Source organism: Aulostomus chinensis, chromosome 5 (genome assembly GCF_037954235.1).
Source record: "Aulostomus chinensis isolate RoL2024-O1b breed Wild chromosome 5, RoL_Achi_v1.0, whole genome shotgun sequence".
In the NCBI taxonomy this organism is placed as follows: domain Eukaryota; kingdom Metazoa; phylum Chordata; class Actinopteri; order Syngnathiformes; family Aulostomidae; genus Aulostomus; species Aulostomus chinensis.
In genome coordinates this window covers 13,531,769-13,548,431 of record NC_141324.1, presented here as the reverse complement: position 1 = coordinate 13,548,431, position 16,663 = coordinate 13,531,769, and the positions used below count along the sequence as shown (strand labels likewise).

The following is a 16,663-nucleotide window of genomic DNA, read 5'->3' as shown; positions in this document are numbered from 1 at the left end:
AAGAGCAAGCTTGACAGCAGAAAACGTTTATTTCATAAATGAAATAATAATAAATAATACACAGGAACATCCAGCACTCTACATATCTTCAAACTGTAAAGAACATAAACATTCCACTCAGAACTGTTGACCGTCTCATTTTCCCCTATACTTTAATCAATTAATTGGTGTATTTATTTATATTTCTTTAACCTGACAGATATATGAGGTAACATCACATTTATGCCCAGTTATGAAAAACAAGTAAACTTGTGCATGGACAGACCTCACTTGTACTTATATATCTACAAGAAGCCTGGTACATTTAATGAACAAAGTGACAAATTGTAGTCACCAATTTAAAAAAAAAAAAGCTGCTTTGAATTACTCAGTATAAAATAAGTAAATTAATTTAAATTAAATTAGTAATCATGACTAACTTCTAACTTCATTACTCACTTCATGTGCTGCAAGAACATCTACACAAGTCTTTAAAACAGTGCGTAACAACACTCAGCAAATACTTCAAGACAGTGCTTCTTCTAAAATATACCATCAAAAATCCCAAGAAAGATGTCCTCCTCTTTGCCATCGTTGCTGAACGTATAGGATTTAAAACAGAGACACATAGAGAGTATTATTAATTCATATTCTATAGATGATTCGTTTCAACACTGTCAAGGGAAAACTCTTGTCGTCACAACAGAATCCATGTAAGTGGGTTTTTCTGTACCTCCTAGCTGGGATGCTTGTTCTTGAGAAGAAGTCAAACCTGGGTGTCAGTGGAGTCACGCAGGTCTCAGCTTGTGTTTCTGGTATTTTTCCGGTAATCTCTTCACTGAAAATGCTCGGTCTCTACACAAGGGAGGGAAGCAAGTACCTTGAAGCTCTACTACTGACAATACTGACCTTTTTAAAGGACACTTGACCTTTAACCTGGGAATCAGGAACCCCGTTCCGATACATAAGCTGAGTAAACGAAACAGATTGGCATGTAGCAAACTGCAAAAGCAAGAACATAAACATGTAAACACACCTTTTTATTCCAGTCGCACGTGATTCTATTCTGTGGTCTGCCTGTGTAAAGGGAGGGTCCTGGTCTTCTTATTTCAGGACTCACAGTTGGTGAAAGGGACCTTAAACAAAACAAAAAAAGGGGCAAATGTTTTAACTTTTCAGCACCAGATTTTCATTCCGTCACTTCATTGATTTGGTTGTTCCGCTGTGCTGACCTTGAATTTGACGTGACAGTTGTGTACCAAAGAGGCCGGAATTGTGACCACTTAATAACTACATAATCAATTTGGAGCGTTTCATGCTGATTCTCCAGTGTGAACACTAGCCAGGTAACACGAAGCCTCTAAGGACTGGAGAAGGGCCTCTATCGTAGGAAACCGATTCTGGATGTTTCGACCAGGGTGAAGTATTTTATATGCTTTGAACATGTGTTGAACATTTAAAATCCATTTATAAAACTTTCAATGTAAACGTGTGTAGGGGAGGCACAACACTTGTCATTCGATGCTAAACGTTTGTGTTTTATTGACAGCTCATTGTGACATCAAGGCCTCACCTCACTGGTGCTCCTCCAGTGGATATCGAGGGTTTTACTGGGGAACGACTGAGGAACATTGGTGCTGGTGATGTGGCGACACAGCCTGCAGGTTAAACACATGTATGCATAAAGTTTTATAATCGCAAAGTGCGTAACAGTGATGACTTATTTGAAGCATTACACACACTACGTTTAATCTGTATGTCCTTGACAGAAGTTACTTCAGCCTACCTGACATGCTGTACTCAGCCGCCTGCTGGACCGGAGGTTTAGGAGGTGTATAGAAGGTCAGCGACGTCTCGCTGGCATGCACCAGGTTCTGGTCATCAAAGTCACTCCAGTCGTCCCATTCATTCCCGAGGTCAAAGCTGACAGCTGGTATTTGTGACGACAACTCATTGTTGCCGTGAGTGTTTGATGCTTCGGTGGACTTCTTTAAGCCGATGGTGTTGACCGTGTTCAGGGGGTGCTGAGCATGTTTATTCACACTGGCACTAAATCCAGGGCTCATGTACTCTCCAGAATCTGGATTAAAAAAAGATGTGACAAGATCAAGCATGCTTAATAATGGAGGTACGAGACGAGAGGACATCAGTACTCACAGGTACCTTTACTGTCTACCTGTGTAAGTGGAATGAAGGTTACACAATTGCCTTTCCCCCCCAGTTACGAGAATTTTGTGCCCTCTTTAAGTGGACACTGATAGCTCTACATTTGCGCGTTAATGTTGCTCAACAGTGATATCTGTGTGACAAGAGTTTCCTGGACCATAAGATTTAATGTCTTCACTGAGGATGGTACAGAAAATTCTCTGTTATTGCCTTTGTTGTTCCCAAAACTGAGTTAACAACCTTTTTCTTTTATCACACCATCCATATAAGAAGATAAAAGTGTTTTCTGATATTCCATCATGCTCAATGCATAGTTTTTAATGTCAGTTACTTTCAAAACGACGACTAGTATTGTAAACTACAAAGAAAACACATTTCATATATTTACAAGGAGCGTACATGGATACATCCATCCATCCATCCATCCATCCATCCATCCATCCATCTAGCCATTCATTTTCTTCCGCTTATCCTGTTGGGGGGCTGGAGGGGGGGTGGAGCCTATCCCAGTGGCTTTTGGGCGAGAGGCGGGGTTCACCCTGGACAGGTCACCAGTCCATCACAGGGCCAACACATAGAGACAGACAACATTTCACACTCACAGTCACACCTACAGTCATTTCAGAGTAGTAACATGGATACAGAATATTAAAAAAATCCTTCCCGATCAGTCTTCTATCCCTGGGAACTTAATTCTTGTCTCTCTAATTAACACACATCACCTCAATACATTTTAAAAATTCATGTAAATTCTTCCAGTGGCCTAGTCAGGGATCTGTTGAAGTTCAGTCTTTCCACCAAGTTTCATCCATCTAGTTGTTTTTTTTGAGACATCCTTCTAAAAAAACACACATCAGAGTTGATATAAAACTGAAAATATACTTGTACTAATTTACTAGTAATTTAACAAATGCCATGTTTCCATGTAGTTTATTAATGTCCTGCTCCTGAAAGGACACTGACGTACTTTAACTCACTGTAAATGTTTTATCTGTAAAGCTAGTTTGTTGTATTCATTCTTTTTTTTTTTAAGTCACTTGCCCTGCATTCATAGTCTCTAACCCACGTCAGTAAGCCACATCTTTCATGAAACACAGTTAAAGGAATTCCATGTCTGCTAATTATTTAGATCCTCTGAGATCAGAGCTTATGAATGCACCGTACTGTGCCCTCAAAGTAATTCTTCTGTAGTTCAGAGAAATAATCTAATAAGAACTGCTAGGAAATCTAAATTTCTTTGGTATTCACTGAAATATCACAAGTACTATTTTTAGTTATTGGACAACAACAATAATAAAAAAAAAACTTAAATACAATCTGTAGAGTTACAGGTTTGAGTTTTGGATACCTTGAAATTGAGTTGCATCATGGGATTGGACAGGCTCCTCCATAATTTGATGTGTCACCGCAAAACAGTCATCGAAGTCTATAATAGAAACACAGTAGTCAGTAGTAGTAGTAGTAGTCTACTGTAGTCAAAGAACACGAACGTTTTCATTGAGGGGTTTATCACCATGATCCGTACCGTAGCCCAGCTCATCCAGGTGAACTAGATTTGAGGAGTCTTCTCTTGTCAAATGAGGCCTCACTGAAGCCTCAGAGTGATTTTCTCCATTACTTTAAGTGCAATAAAAACAGAATAAAATCAAACTCTGCAGCATCAGTTTTCCCTCCAACAAAGCTTACTTTTCCCAAACCAGTGAAAATGACTGAGGTCACCTGGAAAAAGTGGGTAGTTTCTGTTTAGCTTTGTATGAAAACTCCTGCATGTTGTTACGTAAAGACTCCTCTGTCATTTTCATCTAAAGAGAAGAAAAGGTTGATAAGACAAGAAGGATTGATAATTGACATTATCCTTAGCAAAATATACTTTGAACACTAACAGTCTCTCAAGGTAGAGCTAACTTAGCATGCATTGCCATCTTCACATTGCCATTTTCTTGTTCCATCCCTGCAGTTGCTTTGTTGCCCCCCCCCCCCCCCCGCCCCCCTCGCTCTCTATTTAATTTTCCGGTCATCTCTCCACTGTACGTTGTCTCACCTTGAGTCGTTTGACTGGAGTCTGTGCAAGCGTGTCGCACCTGCTCTTCAGATCATTCAAATACAAGGAGAAACCAGATTCTTGACTGGCTGACCTCTTCCGTGTCACACTTACACCCACTTTACCTTTGGGGGTGGGAGGGTTGTTATTTCATGATTTCATTGGCAGGCTGGAGGAGGATGACCTCTATAAGGACACAGATGAATGACTGTACTCACAACAGTCGTGTCCACACTGCTCCTTATTCCTGCAAAGGTGGTTGCACTGTCGCTTACTGCCAACATCTGGCGTGAAAATGAAGAGGCAGGATTAAATAAATGCTTTAAGGACTAATGCAACAAATTCTTACTTCTAATGGTACTCGTCACTTAAGTACCTTGGTCTGTGAAGGATTTAGTGGTGTTTTCCCTGTAGGGTGCAGCCTTGATAACAGACTGAGGTGTCGGTGCAGAGTGCTGGGGTCTCTGTCCACGAGCATCATACAAGGTGGTGCATGGATTATCAGTCCCAAACCTCCGGGCTCCAGAGTAGTACACAGTGAATTTCTGCTGGATGTCCAGGCCAACTACACAGGAGGAAAAGACAGAAACATGATTTACAGAAACAAAACGTGAATAGTAATGAAAATATACTGTAAATTTAATCTCCCTCACTGTATCCTAGATATATCTGGAAAAATGATTTCTCTAATGCAAAAAAAAAACAGAAAACTCTAAAACCCACGAAAACCATAGGTGTAGTTTTAAAACATTTAATTTTTCTGGTTTTTTTGAAATGATTTTTCTCTTGTTTTTCTTAATTAACAAGAAAAATTTTCTCAAAAAATATTCAAAGTATTTTTCTGATCCTGTCATAGATTAAACTAAATAAAGCCACACACATCCCTTTCAACCGAAAGTCACGGAAGGTAAATGAACACATGAACTACTGACGCCGTCGCTACTTTACCATATTCTGAGCTGATGAGATTGACACTGATCTCGTCTCCCTTGGAGGCCTTCACCACCTCCACCTTCTTTGACCAGTTTCCATTCTTCAATAGCGCCAAGTCACTGAAAACCCAACAAGAGGAGGCCTGTGTATAGACACTGAATACATCAAGTTCTGTTTTGCGGTTGTTGTTTTTTTTCCCAAAATAATTAATTTAATAACTAAACTACAAAAAGCATGGCATGAGAAGTTTAGAATCTGGAGAGTCGATATTTTTTCATCACGTGAATTTTTGAAGGAAGACCACGTTGTTATCAGAGTCTCCGATGACCAGAGAGACGTAGTGGTGGTCTGGAGCGGTTCTCCTAGACAGCAGCTGGGCCTGGTTTTTCAGGTTCACCTTCACCACAATGTCCGCGACACTGCAGCTGTATCTCGGTAGCTACAGAACACAGCGACAACTTCAGAGACTAACAAACTAATACTTGCTTTGATAAGACTTTTATGGGTGCCTCTTACCTGCTCCAAAGTAACTTCATACTTCGGGAGATGAATGGCAAACTCCCTTACTTGGTTTCCAAATGGTGGGTGTCTGTTAAGAATCTACATTAAAAATACGGTTAGCCTGTTGCATTTATTATTTTCATTATCTTCATTTTCACTGACGTCTAACATATCATGACAGTTCTTTTTTAAACAAAAAATGAAGCAATCAGCAAAGGAGAATGTTTAAAAAAAACATCAACTGATTGAAGCCAAATGATTTAAAAAAAAAAAAAATTGAAATGATTAGCATTTGTGTCACTAACCAGCTCAAGCTCTCTGGGGTTGGTTTGCTCTATTTTGCTGAAAGTGGTGAGTCCGGCATTCACCATTGCTGTTGATAAGGTCTGGCCTGAAAAAAATGAAAAAATACACAAAATCGTTTTGAACTCGAATGTGCTTGAATGTGTTCTATCAAGTGGATAGAATCTATTAGGACGAATTTGCATGCTCACCTATTTTCTCCAGTTGTTTGGAAACAAAGGGTGAAGTCTCCCAAAGCTTGGCCCTGAAGCATTTCGCCAGGATCAGAGCATTGAGAAGAGCACAAAAACCAGTCTTGGAACGCTGACTCAGGAACTCTGCCAGGCCTGATGAGCATCACACAACAATTAGGGGTCTAATATGTTTTGAGAAAATTTGTTGTCCTTGTTTTGCCCTACATACACTTGCTGATGCGCATCCCATTCCTGAAGATTTTGGTTGTGTCCTGTGTGAGTCCAAATTCAGGAACCGAGATGGAACCCAGCTGAGCCTGAATCAAGCTACAAGGAGGGCACGACAGAAGGAAAACCATAATATATATTCTGTAATTAATAATAAAAAAGTGCTTTCTCTTTTTATCAGATACTGCTTCTCTGCAGGGAACACACACATGAATAAACCTACCAGTTCACTTTCATCTCACTGGTTTTGATCTTTCCCTCAAAAGGAAACCTGCGGGAGCACGAGTATCTATTTCATTGTGGCCTACACCTACTTCCATCATTACGCCTCTGCAATCCCCATATGATGTCAGTGATTAAAGGTGTGAAATGACACCGAAGAGGCAACCCTGCACATGTGCCTGACCTGATGGTTACCCTGTTCTTGTCCCGGTTCAAGGTATTCAAAGACCTTTTCTCAGTCACTCTCAACTGAATGTCACTGAACTCTCGGCTCTTCGACACCAGCGCTATCTGTAAACAGAGACACGTTTGAGCTGGTGTCTTTACAGGTCACAGTATCTCATGATCTTCAAGAAGAATTACTAATATTATGTTCACACGGGAAACTTACCAGGTCAAACAGGTTCTCAGTGCCGTAAACTTTGCTGAACTGTTTCATTGTGTCAAAGGCAACACAGTATCTGGCCATCAACCTGCCAGCCTCTGGAAGAAAGCACATACAGATTGAAACTAAGAATACAGCTGTGTACAAAGTGTAGATATTGCTTTTAGTTCAGTCAGTTTATTTGGAAAGGGACAGTGTTCAATTTAACATAAATCATTCAACAGGAACAGAAAGCTAGGTGGACCACATGTAGCAGAAGGCTAATTTCCATCTGGGGATCTTTATCACAGGACACCATACAATTACAGATCACATGACACAATCCAATATTACCCAGACGAATAAACATAAGGTTCTCTACCTGTAGGTTTGATGTTGATATCCTCATCCATGTTGATCAGATCAATAGAGGACAGAGAGTTGAGGTTCTTCAGACAAAGTTCTACAAAAGAACAGTGATGAGCTTGAACCAAAGTAGGATAGGAATCATCAGCTCGAGTAAAGCATGAATTGTATTTGTAACTGCAGGCCCTGAGGTTTTTCTGTGGGTCAGGCAGGTCAGGTCATGCAAATGAACATTCTGATTCGGAGCAGATGGGTAACTTAATATTAAATAGTTAATGGGGAACATAATAATTAAGCTACATTTTCTAAAACAGCTTCAGTGCAAAGCTCAACTGCAGAGCTGCAGCCTGCTAATGGCTTCGTTCTTTCCCAGACATGAATGACACCAGATCCCTCTGCCTGTGTGTCAGCATCCCAGCTGAACTGCAGGGTCTCATATGTGTGGTGTCCACATCAGCAGCGTCTACAACCAGCCTTGAGTTTCTTTTTATGCCTTTATAAGTTGCGGCCTGAAGGCTGAAGGAGATTAAGTGCAGAACAAGGGGGGGGGGAGACAATGTAAGAAAAAAACAGAGGAAACAAGGACTTTCCAGTATTTCCTGCTCTGACAGAAATGTCTTAACTGATATTTCACTCTTTTGTCATATCTAGTGTTTACAGTGATCCAATAACACGGACTACAGTGGGCCTGGATAATAAGAAGATTCAGTACGGTGGTTTTAAGTCATTTAAACAGCAATAGATTTATCAAAATACTCTAGATAAAGGAAAAAATGTAGAAGCCAACCTTGTAATTTTGCTTCGATTCCATATCTGTCTAATTCAGTGGAGAATCCTGAAATTGAGACAGATTGATTGGATTCATATACTTGTAAATATTCCGACATATCTCTAAACTGGGCATCGACTCTGAGAGACTCTGAGCCCTGACCGTAGTATGATGGGTTCTTTAGAGCTCTGATGTAGAGGAAGGTGGAGCGAATCCAGTCTAGAGCCATGTTGACGTCACTGATGGTTCGGAGAACAATCTCAGCGTTCAGGTGCTCCACCAGGTGACAGTGTAAACTACGGAGGAAAAATAAACTACTACTTCATGTACAATTGATTTATCTCTCAGCAAAAGAAGGACACATGGATTGAAAAAAAAAAAAAACAGAAGAAAAAGAAGAGAGAGCTGCAAACCTGCTCTCAATGATTTCCATCCCATTCATGAGTGTCATGTACTTGTCTTTGGTTTGCATTTTGGTCATGATCACCGCGGTGGCGGAAGTGTCAAACTGCAAAATGAAGACACAAAAGCAGTGACTGAATAACTATGATGCAAGTTTGTATCATTTTTACATCCCATCCAATGACAAATCATTATTTAGTCAAATATTGTTGAGAACAGATGTATAGTTTTTGCGTCACACCAAAAATAGCTTCAACTCGACTGCTTATGACTGTTTTGATGAAAACACCCCGCATTAACAGTGCCTGTTTATATAGCTCTATACTTTCAAACAAGACACAAAGTGAAAAATGTCTGACCTCTGTTCGAAAGCTGGTACAAGCACTCTCACAAGAATCAACAGATTATTTTATTCTAATTCTTCCATTACCTGTGGCCTTCCAGCCCGGCCTATCATCTGCAGCAGGTCAGTCTCGCTGTACTCTTCACAGGAACCTGCAACATACTGCATGGTGGACTTGATCACCACCAGATGAGCTGGCAGGTTCACCCCCATGGCCAGAGTCCTGGTGGTAACTGGGATATTGGAAAATCAAACCATCACCATGAAATGAAATGTCCATAACAGTAATACAATACATAAACAACCCCTGTACTTTCTGACTGGTTGTGATCATCATAAAAACCAGGTTTTCCTGTTTATGTCTGCAGCTTTCCATCATGAAAACACAGAATCATCTTCCCATCATATCCATTAACAGCAAGACTCACAGAGGACAGGGAGGTCTCCCACCATGAAGGCCTTCTCTATCAGCTTCCTATCTGACACGTCAACTCCTGCATGGTGATAACCGACTCCCAGCAACACCAGATCTGCAAAATAATGGTCGGCGTGTTTGTTTGTGTGAGTTCATAAAAATAATAAATTTACATGTTTCGATGAGGAAACTGTCCAGTGACCAACATGATAAGGTTAAAAGTTTATTGGCACATGTACATTCCATTCATACTTGCTTGCTTTGCTGAACATCTATACATTTTGTATCTGTATATTTCACAGTCATTAGGTATTAATATACTCCCCCCTCTTCTCTGGCGTTTTGAATGACGGACACAGAAGTCTTCTCTCATTCAGCCACGAAGGCAATCTTCCTCTCCAAACTCACAATAACATTTCTACAAGTATTTTTGTAGTAAAGTATATGCACGTGTACTTCTGGTCCTTTTAAGCGCCATCTTGCCCATACCCAGGGTGCTAATGTGTCTGTGGGGTTGAAAAGGTGTCCAAAAGACTCACCTCTCAGTTTCGAATCAACAATAGACTGAGCATATTTCATGAGCCTGGAGAGTCAAGCAGATCGAGCTGTCAGTTTAATCGTAAATAATCAAATATTTTGCTGAAAAGTTGCATATGCGCGGGCATCGGCATCATACCTTTGCTTGTGTTCAGTTCTCATGATAAACCGACTATCCTTTGCTAGAACTGCAGCGGACTGCTGTGTTCCTTTCCTTGTGGAGCAAAACTACAAAAAAAAAAAAAAAAGATTTTAAAGCCATGGAATAATCAAATCCGAATTCCAATTTACTTGCTCATCATGTACTGGGTAAGTGAACAACACCCTGTTCAATGAAATTAGAAAACAAGCAGTGCACTGAGTCCGAATGTCCTTTTTTCCTCCATGGCTCATGTTAGATCACTTCACCAGGTAAAATAAATAAAAGTTTATCTAATGCTGCTGAAGAACAAAGAGCAGAAATCTCAACCACCTCAGCAAATGCGATATGACAGAAAAAACACGGACGCACCACTAGTGCAGGCTTCTGATCAGAGTACGTCTGTATGATGTTGGCCATCTTATAGTTGAGAGACAAATCAAACTTGAACTCTGTTTGGTTGAGGTTGTGGGGGAAACCCAGCACCACCTTCCTCAGCTTCACTGGGCGGTGGCTCTCATCCATGTCCAGATAAGTAGCTGAACCCTTCTCATTCGACAGCCAGTCTGCAATCTAATAACATGCAGAGAATTCAGGATCAGCTGCCCTTGTGCTACACTAGAGGTTTTAATTCCTTAAAACAATAAAACCTCCTTCCCCTATGGCCACTTACATCAGAAATATTGGGTATGGTGGCTGAGACCGCCACAAACCTCATAGAGAGGCCAGTGTCTGGGTTCTGAGCTGTCCTGTAGGCATGAACCGCCTTCATCCTGCTAACCACCACTTCTAGAGTGGCACCACGGGTTGTATCCTTCACTACATGCACCTGGAAAAACAAAAACCATTTGTCAATTTTTCCATAGCTTTGGAAACATTGCAGAGATTCCATGTGGATTTTGGCATACAGATGAAATAAAACCTGGCCATCCTTCATCACTTTGCAAGCATGAGAAGGTACATCCTATTCTAAAAGGTTTAATGGGTCGGATGATCCCATAATACACAGACCAAGAACATGATCTTGCATGGTTTTTGATGGCTTGACCTGACGTGAAGAGCGTCAGGCAGAGGTAGTGTGATGATGTGCTGTCACGCACCGTGGCAAAATAGCACAGTGTAAAACAACACAAGGTAGATATAAAGTCCTCATTCATGAGAGAATCTGCTAATATATGTATACTATCAGCTATTCTGAATATTGGAGAATGTCCCAGATATCCAACAAACGAACCTCATCTATGAGGAAGAGCCTGACAAGCTGCAGCAGGCAGTTGTCCTTCCATTTTCTTGTCATGCTGTCCCATTTTTCCTGAGAAAATTACATATAGAAACACATTAAACAGAAACTGAATTGCGATTTTCTTTTTATGTTGCATTTGCTTAGGCGTTGTCATTTGGATGCAATTTCGCTTCACATACAGGTGTGGTCAGGATGATGTGGGAGTCTTGAATCTCAAAGAAGTCATCAATCTCGGTGTCACCCGTCAGCTCCTTGCAGTTTAGGCCCAGAGGACCGAACTTGTTCCTCCAATTCTCGAAGCACTGACTACAGAGGGCTTTGATGGGGGCCACTGGCAAAAAACAAACAATCAGTCTTTTAACACGCCAATTCTTTTTCCAATCTATAATTGGATCAAAAATCGGGACACTCTTCAAATATCACACATGAGCAAGTCTGAAGAAAAATGTTCCAGTGCATGATTACAAAGACAGGAAACAGTCTCCCTTCACTTAGTTTTATGTTCCAATCCATGAAATATAAGACAGATTTTCTTTCAGTTCCCTCAGAGCATACAACACATTGGCAAGGTAAATATAATCTGTAGCTTGAGTCACTTTAAAACCAGTTTCATTTTCAAATCTTGAGAGGCAAGAACCGAAATGTTCACAAATTTTTTGAACACCAAATTTCACATCATGTTAAATGTGAACATTTTGAGTTATTAGAGGTCAAAGCTCCACAGACTTTGTGATATATTACTACTTACTTACGATACTCAATAATACTGTATGCTCACTATATACAGCTTTGACGTCCCTCCAGGGCTCTGAGGTCTCCATTAGCATGTGAATGATGGCCAGCTCAAACAGCACTGTTTTACCAGATCCAGTAGGAGCACAAGCCACAAAGTTCTTATCTGTATAAAGGATCTGAGAAGCATACATAAATACACTGCCAGGGAAACAAACATTCTCAAAGTCACACCTAATTCCACATATACACATATAATACTTACGTCATCCAGAGCTTTGGATTGAACGTAGTTGAAAAAGGGGAACTCACTGAAGACAGGTCTGAACTTAGCTGCTGTGTAGGACTGGTTAAGGCAATCAAACCACATCATTCATAAAATTAGTTTTTAAACATTCAATCAAAGCTCAAATGCTGTACAACAATGTTCAATCCTGTTGATTTACACAAAAATAAAAGAGGATACGGATTTCAGAAACGGGTCGCAAAGCTAAAGGCCCAGAAGAACCTAAAATAAGCAAAATTCAATTCCATTTTCAGCCACATTCTTAAAGACTCTTGTTCAACATGATGTAAATACAATTCTTTTTTTCTAAGACATACAGTGGAATTAAGCGAGTCACTGTGGACTACAGTTGGTCTCAGTCTTTGCTGTCTCCTCCATCCACCACCTAGTGACCAGCATATTTCATTATAATGGAGCGGTCAATGGGGGGAGCTCACCTCATTTCACCTCATCATGCTCACAACACCATGTCTCACCATGGCTAGACAAGTGCATGCTCATTAGCTGCAACCCTTTAGAGAGGCTATATGAGTGATATTTGTTGACCCATTTATAGACTGTGAGCACAACGCCTGTCTGTGACTGTGTCAGTGCCGTGTAGCACCTTGAATGCGGAGTGGCTGAGGCATCATGGGCGGGACGAAGGCTCTCTTTGTGCCCTTGTCCTGCATCTCTGCATGTGCTGCCTGCTGCGGGGGTCGGCCACTCGCTGCAGATGAGTCCAGAGGAAGGGGGGAGAAGGGTGGCTCGGGGGGGAAATGAGGAGCAGCTTGGCTAACTGTCACCCGTGGCGGCTTAGGAGGAGGGGTAGGCCCGGTTGCTATGGAAACCGGACTGAGAAAAGTTTGAGGTCTAGATGCTGTTTGACTGCTAGCACTGCTCCTACTGAGGTCATCTGAGTTTGACGAGTCACCTCCACCACTCAACATGGGAACCTTGAACAAGCTGTTGTGAGAGGGGGTGGATGTGGAGGGAATAGAGAACTGAAACAGGATGAGGGAGAAACTATTGTTGCTGCAAGATTTAATGCATCTTAGTAGACCCAGTGTTTTAGCCTTCAGCAACAAACACAACATGGTAGATGGCTTAGCATCTTTTCATCTTTTCACAGCACATCCTCCGTTGCAAAAATGTGGCCTGCTCATGATATACTGCTCCATTTAACTCGACAGGGATTAAAGAGTGAATCATCGCTATATTACATTTTTTGGGCATGGAAAAGATGGAAACATTGCTTTTAAAGCAAAAAGCATTAATCCTACCAATTTTAGTATTTTTTAAAATCATGTTCCAGATCCGACTCCAAGCTAAACAAATCCTGGTTTTACTGCTTGAAATTATTATATTTTGTAAATCAGGCCCCGTATTAATAATAGAAATCAGTGTAATGTTCACACACTCTTTCTCGAACTCTAATATCTAACAAATAACTGGCACTTGCCTTCTCCGTAGAGGTGGGGTTGCACTGTAGTCCAGAGACAAACATCTCCCGCTGCTGGTTTCAGGATCAGTGTCCAGCGGGTTGTCCTTGTCATCTATGCTAGTCTGACCCTGAGAGAAGTCCCTGAATCCCTCACCGCCCCAAAGGCCACCGTATCTGCAGGTGCTGCTGCTACTATATTGAGGCTCTGCATTTACTACTTCATTATCGCAGAAACTGTTTGAGAGTAACACCTTGAAGCCAGCTGATTCTTCAAAAGACGGCAGGAATCTCTGTGGTTTTTGGGAGAAACCTGTGAATAATTGAGAAGGGAGTTTAATTAAATGGAGATGTCACAGGTTGACACATTTTCTTCGTATGGTTCATAACATCACAAAAAAATTAAAGCAGGGAACCTTTGGTTCCTATCATACTAATGATTATGTTATACATTTCATAGAACCCAAATCCTAGTTTGTTTAGGCACGCCAAGGAAATTTCAGAAAGCTTTCGAGCCTATTCAAGCTATCGTCTCAGTGAGTCACACAGTTAAATTTAGTAAGGCCTCAATAGGCCAGATACTGAGCAGTGTATGCAAGTCAAGTGAAAAGGAATTCACCCTAATCCAGGACACAACATACTGTATAGGGTTGAGAGAGACTCTGCCTCCTGCTGCAGATCCAGAGTGGCTGGAATCTGAGAGAGAGATGGAGGCACTTCCAGCTGCCATGACCTGGTCTCCTGGTGCAGTGGTTTTCTGTCAATCACATCCCAGAGGGCAAATTTAGCCGATAATAAGAGTTCAAGTTACTGTGGGGCGTTTCTTTATACTCACACTTTATGGACAATTGGTTTCTCAAAAAAGAGATTCTCCAGGGACAAGGTGCAGTCATCTGAGTCCAACATCCTTAGATGATGTTGATGATGTGGGTCACTGCCAGAAAAAACAAAAACAAAAACAAATTTATTGATGCCAATAATCAATAATTTACAAATATTAATTTTAACCTATTCATTGTTTCCTATCCTTGAGGTTGTTTTTAACTCTTACCTTCATCATTATTTGCACATTTGCCTTTACCACATCCTATAGAGCATACCAGCATCGCATATCATAATACTTACTGAAAAGAGTATTCCGCCTGTGTTGTGTCTTTGTTTCATTTAACACCTTTCTGACATAATAACATGTTAAGTATTTGATGGTATTTGTGTAACAAAAAAAACATAAATGCTTATCAGGTGGTGATAAAGGTCATGGTAGCATGTATAGAATTGTCCAGACTACATTGCAGGTTTAAATAGTTGTGGCTTACAGAATAATGGACTGGAAATGAACTACTTTGTTCCATACAGTCTTGCTACAGAAGTCCAACACACATGTTGCCCCAGTGGATACTATATTGAAACAAAATTTCAATTTATAGCAGTGCCTTTCCAAAATAATTTATAGGCTGAGGTGTTTCAGAGGTTGAAAGATAGAAACTATTGTTGCTGCAAGCTTGTGGACGCAAAGAAAATTGATAATAGTCTCTGGCAACAAGGCTAACATGAGAAACAGTTTTCCAGCTTTCCATTTTCCTCTTACATCATCTGATGACAAGTTTAGACATGCTCCTGGTGTTATTTCATTTTAAATAAGTACTGTACAACATGAATTCAAACTACTCGAGGGATTTAAGAGTTATTTTCATTTGCATTTTTGACAAGAAAAAAATGTGTTAAAGGGTTATCAATATATCCTCTACTTAGGCCTAACATAAGCAAAGAAGTCTCTACAAAGCCCCCACATTTGACAAAAGCTGACATGTGAACTTCTATTAAACATGAATATGCTTCAAAGTGTTACATAAAACTGTCCTCTTGTAACAAACAATCACAATTGTATAACTTGTTCTCAGGGGCGAAACAGCCAAATAACCTTTGCTAGCATTAGCTGGCACATTAGCTAACAAGCTAACCTGGTCAATAACAGGCCAGATACGTTCAAGCGTCGGGACAGTTTGGGAATCCAACGATAGCTGCGACGTCGCCAGATACAGACTGGTAAGATTAAGGGCCTTGGTCATTTTAGGAGGTCTCTCTACCACCACTGTGTAAGGCATTACTCACCTGTGATAATAAACACATTTTAAACTGCTATCAACGAGTTTAGCTAGGTGATAGATTAACCCTTGAACTCAGCCAGCTGAATTGGTCGGTTTTTGTTTTTTTTTTGTTTTTTTTTTTGTTTTCTTTGGGGGGGGGGGGGTTGCAAAAAAAAAACATTTACACAAATTCCAGGCTTATTTTCATTATTTTTTGTAGCTGGGCGAATAAAGATACCTGCCATTGAAAACAAATTATTTATTTATTATTAATCAATATGAGACATTGTTTTTTTCCCATTTGATTTTTTTTTTGTAACGCTTTGATTCCCCCCCCCCCCCCCCGACAAATATAGGCCTTATTAGACCTTTATGCAAACGAGGTGACAAAACACGTTATTCGTACACAATGAGCCGGAATGAGGTCTCCGCAATAACATTTGTTTTGGAAATAGAGTCATGATGGTTTCATCAGCGGATTTGATTATAAATAGGCGAGTATGTGTTATTGGCCCTGGGTCTTCGCTTACAAAGTGCCCTTACAGATAACATACAACGTGACTTCTTTTTGAAACACACGACATGGAGAGTAATTGAGCCAGTTAATGCAACAAAGCAACAAAGCCCTATGAGAAGACAACCATGGGGGGGATTGTGGTAACATCACCCCTGTGTTCGCTTGACTGTTCACCAATGACAAGTTTAAAATCAAATCCTAAATATGTTTGTATAATAACGATGTAAACAGTTGATGGGATTTCTGTCTAAATTATAGTTTAGAGCGGCGTTTTACCACAAAGCTTAAAAATCTGCAACCCAAAAGAGATGTTCATTAACTCAGGTTTTTATGCCTCCTATGTGGAATGAACCACTATTAGACCTTTCGGGGGTGCATGGCGCCGACTCGTATCATTACATGACTAAATTACACAAGATGTTAACGTCGGTAACTTTGATTCAAATATATTTCTCAAAACTGTTACACCACAAAACTCGCCTTTGTGATCATTTGTG

The 16,663-nt window shown here is 40.5% G+C and overlaps 1 protein-coding gene and 1 long non-coding RNA gene across 7 annotated transcripts; one reads left to right on the top strand and one right to left on the bottom strand.

Annotated features, from left to right (window-relative positions):
- Nucleotides 1–9: 9 nt before the first annotated feature.
- On the bottom strand, nt 10–16,459 carry hfm1 (helicase for meiosis 1). Of its 6 annotated transcripts, none has more exons than XM_086203287.1 (40): nt 16,443–16,459; nt 14,398–14,496; nt 14,204–14,319; nt 13,584–13,875; nt 12,747–13,087; nt 12,323–12,364; nt 12,122–12,192; nt 11,873–12,035; nt 11,304–11,455; nt 11,116–11,193; nt 10,555–10,710; nt 10,254–10,454; nt 9,882–9,970; nt 9,745–9,788; nt 9,219–9,320; nt 8,878–9,023; nt 8,459–8,553; nt 8,208–8,341; nt 8,064–8,111; nt 7,293–7,373; nt 6,938–7,029; nt 6,731–6,837; nt 6,548–6,595; nt 6,326–6,423; nt 6,115–6,249; nt 5,926–6,011; nt 5,636–5,719; nt 5,401–5,558; nt 5,135–5,238; nt 4,563–4,751; nt 4,405–4,470; nt 4,187–4,311; nt 3,865–3,947; nt 3,671–3,762; nt 3,494–3,571; nt 1,766–2,059; nt 1,553–1,637; nt 1,016–1,115; nt 713–834; nt 11–576 (listed from the first exon to the last, which is right to left on the bottom strand). In XM_086203287.1, the coding sequence occupies exons 2-40, from the start codon at nt 14,466–14,468 to the stop codon at nt 522–524; spliced, it is 4,623 nt and encodes a 1,540-aa protein (XP_086059413.1). In that variant the 5' UTR covers nt 14,469–14,496; nt 16,443–16,459; the 3' UTR covers nt 11–521. The 6 variants fall into 6 exon arrangements, with proteins under 6 accessions (XP_086059414.1, XP_086059413.1, XP_086059409.1 ...); XM_086203283.1 differs by lacking the exon at nt 16,443–16,459 and adding an exon at nt 15,151–15,251; XM_086203285.1 differs by lacking the exon at nt 16,443–16,459 and adding an exon at nt 15,675–15,777 and having other exon boundaries at nt 12–576.
- LOC147261312 (uncharacterized) lies at nt 1,379–1,762 on the top strand. Its single transcript, XR_015115739.1, has 3 exons — nt 1,379–1,397; nt 1,529–1,654; nt 1,749–1,762. It is a non-coding gene; the product is annotated as an uncharacterized LOC147261312 (long non-coding RNA).
- Nucleotides 16,460–16,663: the final 204 nt, after the last annotated feature.

Excerpts from the sequence above, each read along its gene's own strand:
- hfm1 (XM_086203283.1), bottom strand. Across the intron at positions 8,554-8,877 it reads GCCGGGCTGGAAGGCCACAG|TTTGACACTTCCGCCACCGC; the intron begins GTAATGGAAGAA and ends TTCATTTTGCAG. Across the intron at positions 3,948-4,186 it reads CTCCAGTCAAACGACTCAAG|ATGAAAATGACAGAGGAGTC; the intron begins GTGAGACAACGT and ends TCTTCTCTTTAG.